At 36.3% G+C, this 20,473-nt stretch overlaps 1 protein-coding gene across 5 annotated transcripts in view; it reads left to right on the top strand.

Moving 5' to 3' along the window:
- PKHD1L1 (PKHD1 like 1) overlaps window positions 1-20,473 on the top strand; it is a 193,822-nt gene that overhangs the window by 14,988 nt on the left and 158,361 nt on the right. For all 5 annotated transcript variants that reach the window (XM_060393472.1, XM_042254383.2, XM_060393473.1 and 2 more), the window contains exons 5-12: window positions 5,820-5,877; window positions 7,116-7,209; window positions 10,456-10,509; window positions 11,086-11,159; window positions 12,278-12,320; window positions 16,448-16,518; window positions 17,865-17,975; window positions 19,924-20,013. In XM_060393472.1, the coding sequence (XP_060249455.1) occupies window positions 5,820-5,877; window positions 7,116-7,209; window positions 10,456-10,509; window positions 11,086-11,159; window positions 12,278-12,320; window positions 16,448-16,518; window positions 17,865-17,975; window positions 19,924-20,013 (595 nt within the window). The remainder of the gene's footprint in view (window positions 1-5,819; window positions 5,878-7,115; window positions 7,210-10,455; window positions 10,510-11,085; window positions 11,160-12,277; window positions 12,321-16,447; window positions 16,519-17,864; window positions 17,976-19,923; window positions 20,014-20,473) is intronic.

The raw sequence follows: 20,473 nt of genomic DNA, 5'->3' as shown, positions 1-20,473 counted from the left end.
ATCATAACATGGCTCAGTATCATGTAAAATACAATAAAAACATGACAGCAACGTCCAGTTGCTTTAAAAGTCTCTACATCTCTATGGCTCATATGAGCCATGCCGTGTAGAGCCACCCAAGATGGATGGGTCATGGTGGACAGTTCTGACAAAATGTGGTCCACTGGAGAAGGGAATGGAAAACCACTTCAGTATTCTTGCCTTGTGGACCCCATGAACAGTATGAAAAGGCAAAAAGTTAGGACACTGAAAGATGAACTCCCCAGGTCAGTAGGTGCCCAATATGCTACTGGAAATCAGTGGAGAAAAAACTAGAGAAAGAATGAAGAGACGGAGCCAAAGCAAAAACAACACCCAGTTATGGATGTGACTGGTGATGGAAATAAAATCTGATGCTGTAAAAAGCAGTATTGCATAGGAACCTGGAATGTTAGGTCCATGAATCAAGGCAAATTGGAAGTGGTCAAACAGGAGTTGGCAAGAGTGAACATTGACATTTTAGGAATCAGCAAACTAGAATGGACTGGAATGGGTGAATTTAACTCAGATGCCCATTATATCTACTACTGTGGGCAAGAATCCCTTAGAAGAATTGGAGTAGCCATGATAGTCAACAAAAGAGTCTGAAATGCAGTACTTGGATACAGTCTCAAAAATGACAGAATGATCTCTGTTCATTTCCAAGGCAAACCATTCAATATCACAGTAATCCAAGTCTATGCCCCAGCCAGTAATGCTGAAGAAGCTGAAGTTGAGCAGTTCTATGAAGACCTACAAGACCTTCTAGAACTAACACCCCCAAAAGATGCCCTTTTCATTATAGGGGACTGGAATGCAAAAGTAGGAAGTCAAGAAATGAGGCAAATTTGGCCTTGGAGTACAGAATGAAGCAGGGCAAAGGCCAATAGAGTTTTGCCAAGAGAACGCACTGGTCATAGCAAACACCCTCTTCCAACAACACAAGAGAAGACCCTACACATGGACGTCACCAGATGGTCAATACCGAAATCAGATTGATTATATTCTTTGGGCCAAAGATGAAGAAGCTCTATACAATCAGTAAAAACAAGACCTGGAGCTGACTGTGGCTCAGATCATAAACTCTTTATTGGCAAATTCAGACTTAAATTGAAGAAAGTAGGGAAAACCACTAGATCATTCAAGTATGACCTAAATCAAATCCCTTGATTATACAGTGGAAGTGAGAAATAGATTCAAGGGATTGGATGTGATACAGTGCCTGAAGAACTGTGGACAGAGGTTTGTAACATTGTACAGGAAGCAGTGATCAAGACCATCCCCAAGAAAAAAAAATGCAAAAAGGCAAAATGTTTGTCTGAGGAGGCCTTACAGATAGCTGTGAAAAGGAGAGAAGTGAAAGGCAAAGGAGAAAAGGAAAGAGAAACCAATTTGAATGCAGAGTTCCAAAGAATAGCAAGGGGAGATAAGAAAATCTTCCTCAGTGATCAATGCTAAGAAATAGAGGAAAACAATAGAATGGGAAAGACTAGAGATCTCTTCAAGAAAATTAGAGATACCAAGGGAACATTTCATGCAAATATGGGCTCATTAAAGGACAGAAATGGTATGGACCTAACAGAAGCAGAAGGTATTAAGAAGAGGTGGCAAGAATACACAGAAGAACTATACAGAAAAGATCTTCATGACCCAGATAACCATGGTGGTGTGATGACTCACCTAGAGTCAGACATCCTAGAATGCAAAGTCAAGTGGGCCCTAAGAAGCATCACTATGAAGAAAGCTAGTGAAGGTGAAGGAATTCCATGAGCTATTTGAAATCCTAAAAGATGATGCTGTGAAAGTGCTGCACTCAATATGCCAGCAAATTGGGAAACTCAGCAGTGGCCACAGGACTGGAAAAGGTTAGTTTTCATTCCAATCCCAAAGAAAGGCAATGCCAAAGAATGCTCAACCTATCGCACAGTTGTACTCATCTCACTCACTAGCAAAGTAATGCTCAAAATTCTCCAGGCCAGAATTCAACAATATGTGAACTATGAACTTCCTGGTGTTCAAGCTGGATTTAGAAAAGGCAGAGGAACCAGATATAAAATTGCCAACATCCGTTGGATCATTGAAAAAGTGAGAGAGTTCCAGAAAAACATCTACTTCTGCTTTATTGACTATGCCAAAACCTTTGAGTGTGTGGATCACAAAACACTGTGGAAAATTCTGAAAGAGATGGGCATACCAGACTACCTGACCTGCCTCTTGAGAAATTTGTGTGCAGGTCAGGAAGCAACAGTTAGAACTGGACATGGAACAACAGACTGGTTCCAAATTGGGAAAGGAGTATGTCCAGGCTGTATATGGTCACCCTGCTTATTTAACTTATATGCAGAGTACATCATGAGAAATGCTGGACTGGATGAAGCACAATCTGGAATCAAGGAGAAATGTCAATAACCTCAGATATGCAGATGACACCACACTTTTGACAGATCATGAAGAACTAAAGAGCCTCTTGATAAAAGTGAAAGAGGAGTGAAAAAGTTGGCTTAAAATTCAACATTCAGAAAACTAAGATCATGCCATCTGGTCCCATCACTTCCCCCATGGCAAATAGATGGGGAGACAATGGAAACAGTGTCAGACTTTATTTTTTTGGTCTCCAAAATCACTGCAGATGGGGACTGCAGCCATGAAATTAAAGGACACTCACTCCTTGGAAGAAAAGTTATGACCAATCTAGACAGCATATTAAAAAGCAGAGATATTACTTTGCCAACAAAGGTCTGTCTAGTCAAAGCTATGGTTTTTCCAGTAGTCGTGTATGGATATGATAGTTGGAATATAAAGAAAGCTGAGCACCAAAGAATTGATGCTTTTGAACTGTGATGTTGGAGATGACTCTTGAGAGTCCCTTGGACAGCATGGAGATCCAACCAGTCCATCCTAAAGTAAATCAGTCCTGAACATTCATTGGAAGGATGATGCTGAAGCTGAAGCTCCAGTACTTTGGCCATCTGATGTGAAGAAGTGACTCATTAGAAAGACCCTGGTGCTGGGAAAGATTGAAGGCAGGAGGAGGACGGGACGACAGAGGATGAGATTGTTGGATGGCATCACCCACTCAATGGACATGGGTTTGAGTAAACTCCGGGAGTTGGTGATGGACAGGGAAGTCCAGTGTGCTGCAGTCCATGGGGTCACAGAGTTGAACATGACTGAGTGACTGAACTGAACTGAAGTGCTCACTCTCACTTTTTGTTCTTACTGAGGATCAATAACATTTGCACACTTTTACTGAGTTTTTTAAAACCCTTTACACTATTACACATTTGTAGGATCTAATTCTCATACTATTTTCTAATTTTATCATTTTCATGATATTTCATTTATCATGACAAATCTTTATCCTTGACTGCTGTTGTATTTCAGGTTAATTATTCTTAATTTTCAGAATCTTCTACCTTCTTTTTCTGTTTTCTATGAAATAATTTTATCTGCCATCTTCACTGATTCTTTGCTGGTGGTGTATTGAAAATCTGTTTCTGATCTGTCTCCTCAAATTATAATAGTAACTAATCTGTTGTTTAATATGCATTCTTCAATTATTTTTTATCACAGATATAATTTATGTGAGTACACTTTGACTTAGAGAGATTGATTTGCACACAATTTGGCAGTTTCTCTAGCTTCTCTTCCTCTACCTTCTCTATTAATTCTACCTCTAATAGTGGTATTTTCCCTAAATAAAAAAATTTAAAAAGTAGCATTTTGACTGGGCATTTTATATCTTACTACTTTTACACTGATTCTCCATTAAGCATTTCTAAAGTGTGAAAGAATGAGTCCAAAGTCATCCTTAGCCTCAAATTTCAAAATTTATCTCTTATTGGCAGTCTTTAAAAAAAAAAAATCTGTCCTTTTACTTCAAGTACCTGAGCATCTTTCTTTTAGGTTGTTCCTGAATGAGAAGGAGTGGGGAGGGAGACAGCTGCCCATCACTGAGAGTCTACTTTGTGCTGAGTTTTTTGCTTGTATAATTTTTGTATCCATGCAGAGGTCATCCTTTTCTCCACCAGCACTTTTCCTCCTTCAAAAACTTCAGTTGTTCCTTTAAATCCTGCCCATGTTCCTGTCCTCTTTCATTTTCTGAAGCACCCTTTTCTTTCTGCAAATGGACTCTTCTTGGTCTATTTCTAGCTTGTTCTCTCCTGTATTATTTGTTTCTAGGTGTGGATTTTGATCTGCATGTATCCCAGTCATTGAGCAATCTTTATCCATCCATCAGTTCTGCTTTTTACCTGTTCAGAATTAATTTTGTTTTTCAAAATGCTTCCTTGGTGGCTCAGATGGTAAAGCGTCTGCCTGCAATGTGGGAGACCCGGGTTCAATTCCTGGGTCAGGAAGATCCCCTGGAGAAGGAAATGGCAATCCACTCCATCACTCTTGCCTGGAGAATCTCATGGACGGAGGAGCCTGATAGGCTACAGTCCATGGGGTCATAAAGAGTCGGACACGCTGAGCGACTTCACTTTCACTTTTGTGGTAATTATTTCTCATTTTTTCTTTTCAAATGAAGTTGGCATATGTTTACTTGATTGAATAATAATAGCCAATGATTAATAAAATGTTGATTTTACTAATATGTCAGGTGGTGGTCTAAGTATTTTTTGTGTAACTCTGGAGAGTTATCATGAGCTTAGTTACTAAAACTTATTTTGATGAAGTCTTCCCAAGTTTTGCTTCTGTGTTTTTGAAAAATGCTTTGCTATCTTTTCTTTATGAGTGTAACCCAGAAAGGGTGAAAACCCATGTTCAGTTCAGTCGCTCAGTCGTGTCCGACTCTTTGTGACCCCATGAATCGCAGCACGCCAAGCCTCCCTGTCCATCACCAACTCCCTGAGTTCACTCAGACTCACATCCATCGAGTCCGTGATGCCATCCAGCCATCTCATCCTCTGTCGTCCCCTTCTCCTCCTGCCCCCAGTCCCTCCCAGCATCAGAGTCTTTTCCAATGAGTCAACTCTTCGCATGAGGTGGCCAAAGTACTGGAGTTTCAGCTTTAGCATCATTCCTTCCAAAGAAATCCCAGGGTTGATCTCCTTCAGAATGGACTGGTTGGATCTCCTTGCAGTCCAAGGGGCTCTCAAGAGCCTTCTCCAGCACCACAGTTCAAAAGCATCAATTCTTCGGCGCTCTGCCTTCTTCACAGTCCAACTCTCACATCCATACATGACCACAGGAAGAACCATAGCCTTGACTAGACAGACCTTAGTCGGCAAAGTAACGTCTCTGCTTTTGAATATACTGTCTAGGTTGGTCATAACTTTTCTTCCAAGGAGTAAGCGTCTTTTAATTTCATGGCTGCAGTCACCATCTGCAGTGATTTTGGAGCCCCAAAATTAAAGTCTGACACTGTTTCCACTGTTTCCCCATCTATTTGCCATGAAGTGATGGGACCAGATGCCATGATCTTCGTTTTCTGAATGTTGAGCTTTAAGCCAACTTTTTGTAGGATTTTCTTTAATTTTATTCCACCAAATTCTTAAGTCTTTACTTGACAGCTTTATTACTGGGGTTTGGCTTACACTGATGACAAAAGGCTGATTGAATTTAAACCTTCAAAAAGAAACATTTTGAAATGAAAGATTATTTTTACGGACAGGGAAAAAAATTTTGAATGATCAGAGTAATATTCTAAACTCTATTTCTTATATATAAAAAAGAATATTTTCATACTCATATTATGGCTGTTGTTCAAATATAAAATAATGAAAGAAGCAGAGATATTTCATAAAACTAGGAACAAGATAGAGATAAGATTGCTTATCAACAGTATTATTTTGCAGGCAAAAATTTTCAGAACCCCAACAATAAGGAGCATCACACCTTCATCTGGAACTCCAGGTCTGTTATATAACAACTGAAATATCTTTTTTGGTTTATAGCAATTAATTTTTAGTATGTAAAATATATGATACCTAAAAATTTATAAATAGCATTTTCTGATTATAAAATAGAGATTGTTTAATGCTTTTTAATAGCTGCATCTGAATCTATTATAATATATTAAACTTCCCCTATATTGAATGTTAGTTGGCTTCCAGTGTTTTTATAATAACTATAGTTGTATCAGCTTGTAATTCCAACAGGAATATGTGAGAATGTCCTTCTTTTTAAACCTTGACAATTCTAGGTACTCTTGTTTTTTCAAGAATTTATGTGAAAAATCTTCTCCTACACCAGCCCCTAGGGGGCTGACCCTGGCTTCACCTCCTCCAAGCTCAGTGGACATTGGTTACTAGGAGGCAGAAGGTCTTTTCTCCCTTTCCTTTTTTTATAAAAAGAATTTATGTGAAAAGTATTGTATGTTTTTTCCTGAATTTTGCCACTTCTTTGATTTATGTAATTAATTTTATATTTATTAAAGATTTTTATTTCTTCTTTTCATGAATTACCAATTCATCTCTTTGATAATTTAAGGCTAGTTGTTTATTTCCATATTAAGTTACAAGAATTATTTGTATTTTAAAACTGTACGTCATATATATATCTTACTGATGGGAAATGTTTTTTAATTTATTGTTTGCTTTTTAAATATATTAATGATGTTTCTGTCATCACTTAATTTTTATTAGTAAATCTATAGTTCTTAACCTTTGTTATTTCTCCCTTCATTTTATGCTCCCTTCATTTTATAGTCAGGATCCCACTATCCTGACTATATAAATACTACATAAATTTTTGCTTATTTTTCAAGAGTTTTTGTGGTTTTATTATTTATATTTAATTTTTATTTCACCTAGAATTTACTTCATTTTTTGGTATAAAGTAGGGATCTTATTTACATTTTCTCAAATAAATCACCCATGACCCAAGCAATATTTATTGAATAATTCATCCTATCTTCCACAAAACACCTCTTAAGCTATAAATACTTATAGATACCTCTTTAATACTATACATATTTATTTATGATTTATTTTTTTATTAGATCTTTCAGAGCAGTTCTAAATGATATAGTGAACACAAGATATGTGTTTGAATACTGGTTTTATTGGGAAAATCTGTGAAGTTTTAATATTAAATGTATGGATATAAAGATAGATGATCTTGCACTGAGTTTTTTCTCTGTTTGCTTTTAGGTACACTAATAACAATCCGAGGCAGAATCTTCACTGATGTCTATGGAAGTAATACGGCACTAAGCTCTAATGGGAAAAATGTGAGGATTTTGAGGTAAGTTTTTGATGTGGCAACAAACATATTCTTATAACTCATAGATGAGATGTAATATCCCATGAATAATGGGTCCAATGATATTAAAAACCACTATAATGTGATGAGAGTCCCAGTATTTTCCAGCGATATTATGCAAGGAAAAATAGACTGTTGCATAGTTCATTGACATAGAAACAATGGCCATCATTGTTAATCAGCTATATTCCAATAGAAAATAAAAAGTTAAAAAAGGAGAAACCATGGCCAATATACTTTTCTCTTTTGGTCTGACAAAACTGCTTATTTTTCTATGATGGACTCTATTAATAGGAGGTACATGGAAGAAGTCTAATAGTAATTGAGCTGAAATCACAGAGCTTCATTACTGGAGAACTTTATTAATCAAGCTGCCTCATTTTGCACATATTAAAGAAAAAAAAAAAAAAAACCTCTGAAGCCTAGAGGTCCATGGCTTAGTAAAGGTCAGGAGGAGAACCCAAGTTTCCCAACAGGCATTTTAGCACTTTTTCTACTGCACATGGTGTATGGGGGAGAGCTGAAACTGAAAAAAGTCAATAATGTATTAACAGGCTAGGATTTAAATCCTAATTCCTCCATGTTCTAACTGTGTACCAGATGGTAACATTGCTGATTACCAAAAGTATTGTCCACACTTTGGGCAGGAAATAGCAATATCGCTAGAGTTATATAACTTCCTGCAGCATTGGTGGGGTTATCTCTGTCCTGCCTTAGAAGACCGGAAGTCATGCTCATTTCCTCTGTAGTTGAAATTTACTTCTCTTTAATACAAAGGAATGGATAGAAATTATTTCTTGAAATCACAGAATCACAGTCAGACAAGACTTCAGAGGTCAGGCTACCCAGCCTCTATATTCTGGTAACCCTGAGATACTATATATAAATATACAAAAAAATTCACACGGATTCAAATCACAGTTTCCAAGATACTTCATGCTTATTGAATACATGTATAAAATGGGTAAATGGATAAATTAATATTCAGCACACATATATGTACATATAATTTTATAAAACATGCAATTTGAAAGGTTTTGCTAAATGAAGTAAATATGATTTGTCTGGCATTCTATGGGGCAAAGCTCTCAATTAAATCATATTTGCATAAATTTATTATTCTAGAAATATTTTTATTGATTCCTTACATAAAATAAAAGAACTACTAAAATAAACAAATATTTAACACTTTATATGGACCATTTAGTATAAGTATTTTGTCTGTTTCTGTATGATTGAGTATTATGAATGTTTTATATCTCAATTCTAAAAGCAGATTTTTCTAAGTCATCTTTTCCCTAATGATGCCAGGAAATAGAAAGTTTAACTTTCAAGTGATTCCTTTTTTCCTGCTCTGTAGTTGAAATTTACTTCTCTTTAATACAAAGGAATGGATAGAAATTATTTCATGAAACCACAGAATCACAGTCAGAAGAGACCTCAGAGCAGGTTGCCCAGCCCCTATACTCTGGTAACCCTGAGATACTATTAATATATATAAATGTAGAAAAAAAATCACACATTGATCTATAGGCAAAGGTTTTAGAACTGCTTTTATCTCATTTCTATCACATTCATTGTGACACTGCTGCCGCTGCCGCTAAGTCGCTTCAGTCGTATCCGACGCTACTGTGCCTGAATTTTGTAAGTGGGAGCAGTGAATGGGCTGAGTCTTGACAGAAAGTCAGGAGACCAAGCACCCAAGCTGCTCCTGCTTCTCACAAGCTTTGTCAGTTTGGCCAAATCTCCACATTCAGACCAGGTACAAATGATAGAGGACATGCAAATGACTCAAGGACCTAGTGCCTACTAAAGGAGCTTTTGGTCTAAAAGACAGAGGGAAAAAAAAATTAAATATATGTATTTAAGGGCAAATAGCGGAGAAGGCAATGGCACCCCACTCCAGTACTCTTGCCTGGAGAATCCCATGGACGGAGGAGCCTGGTAGGCTGCAGTCCATGGGGTTGCGAAGAGTCGGACATGGCTGAGTGACTTCACTTTCACTTTCATTCATTGGAGAAGGAAATGGCAACCCACTCCAGTGTTCTTGCCTGGAGAATCCCAGGGACGGGGGAGCCTAGTAGGCTGCCATGTATGGGGTTGCACAGAGTCGGACACGACTGAAGTGACTTAGCAACTTAGCAAAGAACGTACACTGGAGCAGAGCTCTCTAGGTTTGAATTCCTGCTCTACCCCTTCCTGGCTGCAGGCTTGAGTAAGCTACTTATCCTCCCTGGCTGCCTCTTCATCTATAAAATGGAAGGATATACTAGTTACTAATGTGTAAGTACTAATGCATAAGTTGCCAGGACTTAATGTGGTAACACTGTAAATGCTGGCTGCTAAGTTTGTTATTTATTTGCAGTGAAACAAAAGGTTAGAAAGAGAATATGAACTTATACATTTCTGTAATAGGTATACTAATTCAGTTTACTTTCTTTATAACCTAATGTAATGATCAAATGAAAGAATTTGTATGAAAAGTATGTTAAAAAGTTTGAAGTTCTCTGCTAGCAGATATGGTATTTTTTATAATTCAGGTTTGTATCTGGCTTTATTTTGTATCTGGATTTGCTGTCCCAGAAGCTGGGGATTTAGTCTGGTGTTGCAAAGAATGTGATAGCTGTCAGTTACCTACAAGCCTCCACTATCACTGGGTTCTATCAGCCTTAAAGTAATTGGTCAGTCTAGTCAGCTGGGGAAAGAAGTGTGAAGGCGTTTTCCTCTCGGCTTCTAATCCTTCTCAGCTTTGTGTTCCCATTTCATTGGCACTGATCCTATTAGACATTCTTTTCATCCCAATTATTTTGTGAGATGTGAGCCTTGTTTAACTCATAGGAAACTTAACTACAAAATTATATTTTGTATTGGAATTAATTGAACTTCAGATGGAAGAGTCCCCGTTGTCTACATTTGCTACCCTTACAGTATTAATCACTTTATAGCATGCCAAATATGTTATGATTATCTTGTTTATTGTCATTCTTCCCCAGTTACATTGTCAGTCCTATAACAGCAGAGATCTTGGCTCACTGATGTGCTCCAGCATCTAGAGCAAGAACTGTAACATAATAAGCGGTCAGCAGGTGTTTGTTGAATGAATGATTGATACTATTAAGTGATTGGGAGAAAAAAAAAATAAGGTGGCAGTAAGCTTGGTGGGAGGAGAGCATTTTGAAACAATATATTAAACACAACTTGATCTTTTCCAATAAAATATTTATACAGAGTTTATATTGGAGGAATGCCCTGTGAGCTTCTCATATCACAGTCTGATAATTTGTAAGTAATTCAAATAATTTTCTTTAGAAAAATAGTAGATATAAAAATACTAGATTTAAATAGTAATTCCTAACAATATTGCATATCCAAATGCTTTATAACAGTATAAGTTGTAATACTTGATATAGTAATTTATCAGTCATTGATATAGTTAGATGTAACCTGATCTCCACTATCTCCAGTCTATTATGATATGAACTGTTGTTTAAATTATTTTGAGAAAAGTGTTTTGAGAAATACCTTTATCAAATAATTATTTCACTTGGTAGTGTTTTAAATTCTTTAAAAGGAATATCAATGGGGATGACCAAATTAATGGTGAAATATTTAATTTTTAAAAAACTTCAACAAAGACTGGGAAATATTCAGATAGCTTCAGCTAAGACTGGGAAATATTTATTCAAATAACTTCAGCTAAGATTGGGAAATAGTTTCATTTTACAAAAATCTTTGTTGTAGCAACAGTTTCTATCCTGATACATATTCTGAAATTCATAAGATTTTTTGAGGGAAACACAATATTTTAAAACTTCAATGTCAATGTAAACTTTGGAATTAAAATGCGTATTTTATTAGGTATGGTCTAAAACTAGATCACCCAAATGGAGACATGGGTTCTATGGTTTGTAAGATGAGTGGAACTTACATTGGTAAGTGTTGACCATTATTCATCATAGTTCTCAGAAATGCCTGACTGTATTTCCTTGTTTGGCATTCTCTTAGACCGCTCCTGTAGCCTCATCCCTTTTTTTAATATTAGCACTTCCTGTTTACCTTGGGTATTTTTCAGCATCACGTAAGCATGTATAAAAAACCTTTTTCTAAGATTTACACTGAAGTGTCTTCAAGTGTCTTTTTTTTCCATTTCTTCTGTCATTTAAATGTTTCCATTACTAATTTAGCTGTTTACCTGTAGCTTTAATTTTACTCTGATTTTTACTCCTTGCTCTATGTACCTCAGAATCATAAACATTTTATTAATGAGCTTTATTCCTTCTGCCTCGGGCTTCTCTGGTGGCTCAGAGGGTAAAGAATCCACCTGAAACTCAGGAGATCCAGGTTCAATCCCTGGGTTGGGAAGATCCCCTGGAGAAGGGAATGGCAACCCACTCCAGTGTTCTTGCCTGGAGAATCCCATGGACAGAGGAGCCTAGAGGGCTACAGTCTATGTGGACACGACTGAACGACTAACACACACGCCTATATACACACACATGCACACACACATACACATTCCTTCTGCCTCACAGCCTTTGCAAGTTTCCAGTCCTGAAAGTTTCAGATAAAATGTCATGTCTTCAAAAAAGCCTGATCCCCAGCTTTACATTCTCAAAGTTCGTTCTCCTTTTCCGTGATAGCTTTATCACAGTTTTTAGTTCTCTGTGTCATTGCTTTTGACTGACTATATCCTCTGTTCGACAGTATGCTCACCCTACGCCTCTCAACCCGTCACTGACCCAATTAAATAGCTGTTAAATGAATGAAAGAAAATTGAGGGCAATATGATTGCATATATGTTCTTTTATTCTTCATTCATTATTATACTTTGTGAGGTTTTCCTGGTTACAACCTTGAGACACCTTGTTTGTATATCTTAAAGTAGTAGGTGTTTCTTTAAGATATTTCATTTTCATTTCTTTGAGGATTAGTAGATGGTTGCATAATTACGGTGTTAATTTTCTTTGCTTTTAAATCAGCTTTATAATATACAGTTATTATTCTCCTGTGATTGAGAATTTAATTGATTGTGTATTTTAATTAATTCCAGGTCATCACAATGTCAGCTTCATCTTGGATAGTGATTATGGAAGGTAGATCATTTTGTAAATAATAATTTTCATAATTGATTCAACTGGGAAAATAAAATTAAAGTGTATATTTACTTTGTGCTATATATCCCTAGATTAAAAACTTAATTACTTTCAAAAAATTAATCTCTTTACCCAAATTAATATTTAAGGAGTCTGTAACTCCTATTCACTAGTAATTTGTGTCTCAGACATGGCCTTTCAGTTGCTGGGAAATCTAGCATTACTTAAAACAATGAATAAAAAAAAATCTTTGATTGTGATATGAAAAACTGTTATTTTATGTTTTGTAGGCCTTCTTGTTTATAAAATTGTTTTGATAACTAATTTTTTTGAATGTAAGAATAAATAAAACTTCATGGTTAATACTACCTGATAATGGTTTTCTCTTAAAGTATCAAGAAAAATAGAATTGTGAAAGATGGTAGCTACAGCTTTTAATCGTTCATTCTAATACCAGTATTAATAACTTATATTTATGATTTCTAGTAAAACTAGAACTTATTTCCGGATATCCTAATTTCAGTCAGAAAGACCATCACATACTTATAGAAATATGAGAATATGCAAATCTCAACACATGTTGCAAGACTCATAGATATAATAAAGAACCTTTAGTGGCAGGCATGGCGTTAAGCACTTTACATGTATTATCTAGCTTAATACTCCCAGAGAACCTATAAATTGGATGTTTTCATCTATCCCATATTGCACACTGGGAAAGTGAGACTTAGGAACATTAAATGATTTGCCTAGGAATATTCAGCTGGTAGGAAACAGAGCTAGAATGTGAACCCATGCAGTCTGACCCCTGGACCTAAGCCTTTCGTCCCGGTGCTTTGCCATGACCGATGGAGGGTCTCAATCACAGAACCACATCTTATCACTGTTTAACACCCTGACCCAGGATTCTCTACTGTGGGGGGATTACCCCACTCCTGGAGCGTTCACAAGGGTGTGTGTTGGGCATTTGTTGGCCCTCCCAGTCACTGGAGCATGCTGCTGGACTTTTATGGGCAGGACCATGATGTGCCAAACCTAAACTGTTCTTCCCAAAATGTCATAGCATCTCCCATTTGTAAAGTTGATTGAAATCCAAATAAGTCACATCATTTAGCCATCCAATACTAATGTAGTAGACCGATGATGGAAAATTGTTGATTTTTTTTGTCTCTGAAGAGAGACTCGGTGATTAGAAGTTTGGAAAGTGGCAATATTACAATCAAAGTAGATGTTATTCCTGTTCGTTGTTTACAGGCTGTAAGAGAAGGATGAGATTTGGTCCCTGCGTGTATGGAAATGCAGCTGGGTTGGTGAAACTAAATCCATTATCACTGTATTTATAGATGAGCTAGCTCTAGATACCTAAAGTCAGTAGATTTATTGCCAAGTTATAAACCTGGGTTGGACATTTTTTTAAAATTATTTTAAAAATTATTTATAATAATAATAACCATAGTACTTAAATTTGAGACTTACTGTGTACCTGCCCTATTTTAAGCCATTAATGAGTATCAAAACAACCTTATGGAATGTGTACTATTAGTACCATTTTTCAGCTGAAGAAATTGAGGCACACTTTTTAAAAAACTGTGGTTTCCCAAAGCCCAGGGACTGTATTTTTTCTTTTTTTAAAGTTTTTATTATTATTACTTTTTGACCATGACTCGTGGCTTGTGGAATCTTAGTTCCCCAAACAGGGATTGAACCCCGGCTCCAGCAGTAAAAGTGTCAAGTCCTAACCACTGGATCATCATCAGGGAATTACTAAAGTGCCAAGTCCTAACCACCGGACACTTTATTATAGAATAATATATACTGCACTAAAATCTTGAAGAATTTTATAATTCAAGATAAAGCCAGAGTGGGTGATATGTAAACAGAGCTAAGATTTACCTTTATGGTTTTCATGGGACAGTAACTTAGTCCCATGACTTAACTGTGATTTTCTGTAAGGACATGGCCTACTTAAATATAACTTGATAAGATCAGACAGTAGGATTTATTGAAATATTAGCAAAATGTGTTAGAAGCAATGATATTGAGTTTTAAATGATTTTGTGAACTATATATGGTTCCTTTATGCTGTCAATGTCATTCTTCCTAAGGTGAGAAAAGTGAATTCTTAGTTTCAAGTCTGGATGAGAGGTGCTAATTGCCAAATTCATCATATGTCTCTCAGAGAAATAATTATCCAAAAATAGAAGGTTTGAGTGATTGAGCTTGATTGTGATTGATAGGTATACATAAGTCAATATGCAGCATTAGCATACCCCCAAAATTAGAAAATTTGTACATATATAGGCAAAAATATTGCATAAAATTGTTAATTCTGTGATCTTGACTTATAATCGTTGTTTCCTTTTTTAAGCCAATGGATTTCCTTTCGTATTAGTGTCTCAGAGTTTAAGAAATTGTATTTCTATATAAAACAGTCTTAAGAATTTAAGGTGATTGTTAAAAACACGCTATTTACTACTTAAAAATCTAGTTTTAAGATTACATGGCATTTAAAAAATGTTGTCATTTTATAATTAATAAAATCCATATTTTACAAATTTCTGGAGCATTCCTGAATATCAGATGAACCAGTTGGAGACCATGTGACATCTATTTTGTATTACTTTTAAAAAGAAAATTTGTTGAAGTATAGTTGATTTACAATGTTTTATGCATTCTGTATTTCTTTTAATGGGCAACCTTCCCTCTTCTATTACCCCAAGTTCAAACAACAGCTGTTCCAAACTGATAAGGTTTAGATGAGACTCTCTTAATTGAGAAATGCCTAGTTATTATCAATGAATTAGTGAAAATCACCTCAGTGTCATACCAAATAAATTACATTCAAATTTTATTTCAGGAGGCAATTTCCTCACCAGCTTAAAAAGCAGAGTTAATTTTTTAGAGACAGGATCTGACCACAGACATTGTTGGAACTGGCTTCATTTTAGATCTTTAAGAAATCAACTGAAAGGCTTATAATATAAACATTTAAAATCCAGTGTGAACCTCTTAAATAACTAAGTTAGCATAGCATATTTTCAGGGACTCTTTAGCTTTGCAGATGCACAGTATAATGCCTGTGTTAGATTCATAGGGAGTTGACTGTTGGTCTCCACTAAAAGGTTTCCATTAACGTTATAGATTCCGGTTCATTGTGCTCTAATTATGATGAATGAGTTTGGAGTCTTAGATAACATTAGAATATCTTAACTTTTCTAATTATGAATTTAATGGAGGTAATTAAGAGAAAGCATTCAGTTTTAGGATCATATTCTTTCCATTCCTAGCCCTTTAGGCTATGGAAGTCCAAGTATGTATCTATCAAAAACATGAATAGGCTCTGTGTTTATTAAGGGTGACTTAGCTGGTGGACTGTTGTGACCTTCACTCATCCTTTGTATCTCATGTAAGTTAGTGGCTGGAGAGGAGAACTGTGTAGTACCCAGGGCTCTAGACTCAAACTGCCTGGTTCAAATTCCATTTCTGCTACTGTCTTTGTGATCTTGACTAAGATAACAGTCAACTAATTTTTTTTTTTTTTTTTGGCCATGCTGCATGGCATGTGGGATTTTGGTTCCCTGGTCAGGGATCGAACCCATGCCCCCTGCATTGGAAGGGCAGAGTCTTAACCACTGGATCGCCAGGGAAATCACTGATCTTGACTAAGAAAAATTTTCTCTGAGTATTACCTACCTCATGGGATTGATATAAGAATTAAATAGCATAGTAATTAGAAGCTTAAAAAAGAGTTCAGTGATGTTAGTTACTCTATCACTAAATGGGTTATAAGAGCCCCAGGTGGTCATCCATAGAGCCCAACTTTTATGAAGGGCAGTCCTCCTGTGTGTTTATTTTTTTATGTTAATACAAATTCTTACTTTATAGAACTTTATTTATTTGCATGTAATAAAAAGTGCATATTTTAAATGTGCAGTTCAGTGAGTGCTGGCAAATGTGTTTGGTTTATTTGTGGATTAAAAAAAACAGGCTATAGAACATCTTTATTTTCCTCAAAAGTTCGTTCTTGGTCCTTTGTAAATTTTGATATGATTTCTATCAAGTAAAAGAAAATTTCCTAAAATAAAGGTCATTTTTAAAGCAAGAATTTTTACTTTTTTTTTAAACAGGAGTTTACCAGAAAAAATGGCATATTTTGTTTCTTCTCTCAATAAAATTTCAATGTTTCAAACATATGCAGGTATGTGACCTTTCTGTGTGAGGGGAAGGCAAGGGAAGAGAAGTGCATATACTTTATTTCATCAAATAAAATACAATAATGATTGTAAAGTGTGCTGTATTATTTTATGTAGTTCTAAGAACGAAAAAACACCCAAGATAAGGAGTGCACTAGGAAGCCCTGACATTAAGCCAGGATCTACAAAAAGCCAGGATCTGTAGCCAAAAACTACATTTCTGGTGTCAGGTTGATTGAGAAATAAACTTATCTCACTAAGAGAGACAGCAGGGAAACATGCATCTCAACTTGGGATGTTGGTCAAGGAAGGAAAACAAATCTCTGCTGTCAGTTTAAACCCACAAACCAGCACTCTCGGAGATTTATGCTTTCAGTGCAGTCCAAAAAATTCCTCAAGGAGATCATAATTTATCTCAATTTAAAGAGATCTCAGTGCCAGGCCTGGGGTGATTCAGACGTGAAAGATGTTCAAAAATGAAAAAAAAGTGTGTCTTGGAATCAATTAAATATGATCTATCCTGTTTTTTTCTGGAAACTTACTGTGAAACTTAACGTGAAAGTGTTAGTCGTGTCCGACCCTTTGCGACCCTGTGGACTATAGCCCGCCAGACTCCTCTATCTATGGGATTCTCCAGGCAAGAATACCAGAGTGGGTTGCTATTCCCTTCTCCAAAGGGTCTTCCTGACCCAGGGATGGAACCCAGGTCTCCTGCATTGCAGGCATATTCTTTACCATCTAGGCTACAGAAGTCTGTTTTATTTAATGTTAAACTCCTATGGAAAAATACATAGAACTTTCATAGAATGAACTAATAAGAAAAATTTTTTAAAGAATGTACCATGTATCATTACTGGTCTATTTTACCAGTACACCTAAGACTCATATACAAAGCTGCAAGCATTCCAGTCGTAGCTAATGTATTAGTATGTGAGAAAAATATAAGATGTTGGTCCGTAAATATAAGAAAGATTTCATTTTTAAAGAGCATAGAAAAGGGGCTGTTCTCTTGCTTTCTTGTTTTCATTTGGAAGCCAACATCTATGCTTAGCCCAGGGTTTCCTTGTTCTCTGGATCCTTCCATTACCAGCGTCTGTTTGGTACCAGTTACCACTAACCCTCGGTCCCCAGGAGATGCAGGTCTGTGTGAAAGCCATGTTTATCTTCCTCTGCAAGGTTGCATCAGAGACAAAAGAACGAAACACCTGCTTCATTCCTTTGGTAATCCAGTACCTTCACTGTGTTATTTGCTATGGCGAGGTAATTTGGAAAATTTGTAAAAGACAAAAGTTTACGTTTATGTGGAATATTCATGACATTTTATTTCTTGTCCTTCCCCTCCCCATCCCAGAGATCACTAGGATTTCACCTTCACAAGGAAGCACTCAAGGCGGCACCTTGCTAACAATCAGTGGACGGTTCTTTGATCAGACAGATTTCCCAGTCCGAGTTTTAGTTGGAGGTATTTTTCATGATTTTTTAATAAAAGAACGAATACTTCCTTTAATTATTTCTGTGAAAAATAGTAGTTGTGCTCAATTAATGTCTTAATTTTAGAACTGGCATTTCCAGATGGGCATTTGGTCCTGGAGCTTGATGCTTTTCCCACTGCAGTTTTCCAGTGAGGACTGCTCCTTGCAGCCTTATGTGACCGGGATTTGGGCTCTGAGATCAGCACCGAAGGGCATTGCACAGCAGCAGCATGGCTGCCATCAACAAACTGCTCGCCACGCTAAAGACACACATAACCTCTATTTAATAGACTTTCAAATTACCTCTCTGAACTGTTACTATTTCTTAATGGGTTAGATAATTAGAGGGAAATTTAAAGTGGCATTTTGGGAGACTCCTCATCCCTTTGTCATATACTCTGTCTTGTCTGGACATCAGTAATTACAGATTGTATTGGCCTTAGAAAGAGCATTAATTGATTTACAAAATGTACATTGGGCTTGATTCCCTGGATGTGCATCACTTTCATATGCCTGGCCCAGATCTGCTCAAAGGTAGGGAGCTAGGCAGCTCAAATGGGAAGTTGGGAATGAATGTATAATGGGGATCTTCTCACTGAGTTAAAATGACCTTACCTACCTTGATGGACAGAGAACACGACATCTGTCCAAGTACCTGGCATGTAATTTTTCTGATCAAGCCTTCTGCTCAGGTGATTTCTGCTTTTAAGGAATCTGCTGATGAGCTAGCCAAAATGTGATTTCAAGAAAAGAAATTCACAGAAAGCAACCTTGTGTAGCATTCATAGGACATCTTTCCTATCCCATGAATTCTTCCTGGCCACCTGCATAGGCCAAAAGATTTTAACATTTCATATAATATATTTTTCTGTTTTACTACCTTTTAAAATATTAAAAACAGGAACATAAATAATTTTGAATTTGTATGTTTTACATCTGACATTATGATACAGCTGATATACAAAGATTACATGTTAAGTTTTTTTATATAGTATTTCTTTGCCATTAAAGTGCAGCCAGATTTGAGATTCTGAATGCTCAATAATTTCTTGAAAATGATTGGTTTTTGTATCTTTCCTTTGCTCCCACAAAAATGAGTTAAGTTGGTTTAAAATATTGTTAAAAGGTACTGTTTTATAGTTCAGTGATCTTGCATCCACAAAGCATTCGAATAGTGAAAGGTTGTATTGAAGTGTACATTTTCCAGGCCACCAAACAAAACTTGGCAAAGATGCTTTCCTCCATTTCCCTTACTTCTGTATTCATGGATTATTTCCATGTCAGTAAATAGTTAATAAGGGTTGACCTTTCATGAAACACTGTGAGGAGCACTTGGGAGTCTAAAATGTAAACTCTTACTCAAGTCTAATTGTGCTTATATATTACGACAATCATTCTTATTTAAAACCTTGTCTGTTTTGGTTTCCATCTGTCTGTGAAATAAATTATCATAAATTTATTTTAAAATTATTATCGTTTTTGTTTTTATTTTAAAAACTTGAACAAAACCACTATTATTCTAAGAAGACTAGAATCATCTACTTTTGTAAATTTTAAACATCACTGATTTCTTCAGAAACTTTTCTCCAGGGAACAAGACATATAAGGATTCACTTGAACCCAGATAAAATAGTTTACAGTGACATCATTTTTTCAAACTTTTAACTTCGTTTCTCAGAAATTATGAAATATTCTAACTCAGATTTGTGAGATTTTGCCAGCAAAATGTTGCCTTGTGGAAGTACAACTAATGTACAACTCAAGTACAATTAATGAGTGATAAGCTTTGATGGAGAAGATGTAAAGGAAATGAAGACCTTTCAGCTTTGCCTCTTGCTTGTGCATCTTGGTTCTAATTGAAAAAGCACTCTAAGTTAGGCCGGTGTGATTTGCATTCGGACGCTCTATAGTAATGGCTCTGCCCTTGCTTCTCTGTAGGTCAAGCCTGTCATATTTTGAATGTCACAGAAAATAGCATATGTTGCAAGACACCGCCTGAACCTGATATTCTCAGAACTATATATCCAGGTAAGTCACCATTGGAGAGAAAGACCATTTCTGTATTTGCATAAGAGGAATATTACTGACAGATATCTGTAGCATCTTAGTCTGTTCAGGCTGCTATAATAAAACATCATAGACTGAGTGGCTTATAAACACCAGTGATTTCTCAAGATTCTGGAGGCTAGGAATCCAAGATCATGGCACTGGCAGATTAGGTAGCTGATGAGAACCTGTTCCTCATAGATGAGGCATTTGCAGGGCTAGGGTGCTCTGTGGGGTCTCTCATAAGGGCGCTAATCCCATTCATGAGGGCTCTACTCCCATGGCCTGAACACTCCCCACAGGCCACACCTCCTAATACCATTACATTGGGCATTAAGTTTCATTAGGTTTCAACATTTTTGTTTTGAGGGGACGCAAACATTCAGCCCATAACATAGTAACAAAAAATACTATTTGAGCTTTTTACCATTTGTAGTAAGAA

Source organism: Ovis aries, chromosome 9 (genome assembly GCF_016772045.2).
Source record: "Ovis aries strain OAR_USU_Benz2616 breed Rambouillet chromosome 9, ARS-UI_Ramb_v3.0, whole genome shotgun sequence".
NCBI lineage: Eukaryota > Metazoa > Chordata > Mammalia > Artiodactyla > Bovidae > Ovis > Ovis aries.
This window is presented reverse-complemented; position numbering and strand designations above follow the sequence as displayed.